This window comes from Pteropus vampyrus, unplaced genomic scaffold (assembly GCF_000151845.1).
Source record: "Pteropus vampyrus isolate Shadow unplaced genomic scaffold, Pvam_2.0 Scaffold35, whole genome shotgun sequence".
Classification (NCBI taxonomy): Eukaryota; Metazoa; Chordata; class Mammalia; order Chiroptera; family Pteropodidae; genus Pteropus; species Pteropus vampyrus.
In genome coordinates, this window is record NW_011888816.1 from 8,103,432 (window position 1) to 8,106,216 (window position 2,785).

Below are 2,785 nucleotides of genomic sequence, written 5' to 3' on the forward strand. Positions count from 1 at the left end.
TGCACCTGGTAGGTTCCTGGGGTTGTGAGGAAGTAGGGCAGGCCAGGCTGGGCCTTGGTTCTGCTCTGAAGCTTCTCTTCCTAGGGCCTGGAGAAGATGCTTGAGCGTCTTTAGAAAAAGCATTATTTTTCAAGGTCTAGGCTGACCAAATTGTCCAATCAGAGGGAGAAGGTGGGGAGGTACATCTTCCAAACATGAGATATGGAGCTAAGCCCTTTTGCATTTCATAATCTGTTTCTATTCTCTCAGAAGCCCTATGGGTCAGGTACTGTAATGGTTCTTATTTTCAAGATGTGGACATGGAGATTCACATCCAGGTTACATAGCTAGAAAGTGGCAGCACTAAATTTGGTCCCAAGTGATGTCTATCTTTGCCATACCAAATTGTGGCAGACAAGAACCAAGGAGAGTTCACTAAGACATGATCTCAGGAGTCTAGGTCAGGGGAGAAGCCATTCTCAGCTCAAGTGTGGGTCTCACTCATCCTGTCCTTCAATCTGGGGCCTCTGATCAAAGAAACTTCTACTCCATCCATTATCTGGGAAAAGCAAGCACAAATTGAGGATAGGTGCCTTAGCCCCTGGAAGGCTAAACTAAAACATGTCTTCTGAAAGGAGACCTCCCATTACTCCTTCTTCCCCCTTAAAACTCCGCAACTACCTTCCTTCTGAGAAGGAGCCTGGTCCAGGTGATGTGGGTTTTAATCCTGACTCACTGGGTGCCTTTGAGTGCCTTCCTTCAGCCTCATCTGCAAAATGCCATTCTACCACATAAGGGTTCTGCAAAGATCAGGGTCTGCAAGAGCTTTGGGATAGACAAGTGCATGCTGAAAAGAGACACAAGGGCGTTGTCTCAGAGCCAGCTTAGGTTAGTACAGAGAACCTGGGCTCCAGTGCCTGACCTTGAGCATCTTCTCCTTGGGCCTTTACTTCTTCAACTGCAGAGCAATAAGGGTAGATTATGTGATCTCTATTGGTCCTTTCAGCACAATATTTCTGTGGCTCTGTGCCAGAGATTGCTAACTGGGGGCCACAGGTCTCTTTTATTTGACCATCAATGGGCTTCAAACTTCTTTAGCCAACAATTTAAAAATTAGATGTCACATAAATATTCTGATTTCCAGCCTCTTAAAAAAAAAAAAAAAAACTTGGAAGATATGGCAACACTGTGCTGTCATTTCCCCTGGCAACACTCAGCAGGGGCTGCCCTATAAGCAGAGCATGGGCTTTCTTGCCTGTATTTAATATTACCTGAAGTTTTTGATAATAGCAACTCCAGTATTCCACCCACTGAGGTACCAATATAACTGGTCTAGCCTGGGCCTAGGCATTTTTCAAACTCCCCAGGTAACTCCAACGTGTAACTGAAACCTGGAACCACCATGCTAGTTTGCAACCCTAGTCTGCAGCAGCTTATTGAGCCCCTTGAGGGTCGAGCCCTATGTCTGGGCCTGATTTCTCCCAAACCTGGTCACAGACTCTCTTGGGTTCAGGCCTGAGGCTCTTAAAGCCTTTGGCCCCCTGAAGGGGAAGAGAGGCATCAGAAGGCCCTATTGGTCAGCTCTGAGCCACACTGATTCCCCAGTAGTTCTGTCTATAGGCCATTGTCGGGCCTGATCTCCACTGACCCAGTTCAGCCAACTTTCCAAGGAATTGGTCGGTTCAAACCAAGTCTTGGGAAAAACAGCAGCCTGAGTATTTTTTAAGTTTCTGCACCTAGATGCACTAAGCACCAAGTGTGACCTTTTCTGGATAATGACAAGCATCTGTTTTTATTTCAGGAGATGAGAGTGCAGGGTGTGATCTGCAAGCAAGTATTCAAGAAGATGCATTGAAGCCCGGGCAGACCTTGGTTTGTGGAATGAGTGGCTTGGATGTATGGTCCAGGAAGCCCCTCTTTACATAGCATGAGGCAGAAATGTCCGGCCACCCCCAAGTATCTGTCAGCAGTCTGTCTCTCGGCTCTCTGTCTCTTTTCCTTTTCTTAAAACAAAGCCATTTCAATAAAAGTGATCTCTGCTCAAGGCTTCAAAACCCCACTGTGCTCACTTTTTCTCCAGGGCTTCTGAAGTTGGCTTCTCCTGATGCCACCTCTGGACAGAAAGGAGAAGTTCAGCCACATGCCTACAGATTTAGTCCTGACATTGCACCTGTGTGACGGTCGTTCCCCAGGGGTACAGGCTTGGCCCAGGGTGTGTGGCCTGACATTCAGTCATATCTGTACCTACCATGTTACATGTCCGGTCAGGGCCAAAGTGCAGTGAGTGCCACAGAAGCAGGAGAAAATGCCCTTTACCCTGGGAACTTAGAGCCTAGTTAAGGGGATCTGACCAACAGAGATCTCTAACTCTGCATGGACACAAAGGATGTTCTAAAAGTTATTTATGAATGAAATGGAACGGGATAGAATCATAGACCCAAAGGTAGAATGAAGTAAACGTTAACCAGAGGCTGTCGCCAATTGGATTTGATTTCAGAGATGTTATGAACCCATACTTCACCAACACATAACCGCCCCACCTCATCTATGGGCTGATGCAATCCTTCCTTTTCACTGTTATAGTTGAGACATAGCTTACAGATTCCCCTAGAAGAGGGAAAACAGCTTCATGTTCACATTAAAATGTAAATGATTGCCAGGCTACAGCCCAGACCTGTAAATCAGAATCTCAGGAGGAAGGGGACAAGTTCCCCGGGAAATGCCACGCCGCGACAAAGCCTGTGAAGCGTGGATCTCAAGAACGTATGTGGGTAGGAACAGAAGGGGGTCCAGGGCTAAGCAGGGA

The 2,785-nt window shown here is 46.9% G+C and overlaps 1 protein-coding gene across 1 annotated transcript in view; it reads left to right on the forward strand.

Annotated features, from left to right (window-relative positions):
- RBP1 (retinol binding protein 1) overlaps positions 1 to 2,033 on the forward strand; it is a 24,290-nt gene extending 22,257 nt beyond the window's left edge. The window contains 1 exon segment of the mRNA XM_011357453.2: positions 1,781 to 2,033. Coding sequence (XP_011355755.1) covers positions 1,781 to 1,834 — 54 coding nt within the window. The 3' untranslated portion in view covers positions 1,835 to 2,033.
- The last annotated feature ends 752 nt before the right edge of the window (positions 2,034 to 2,785 follow it).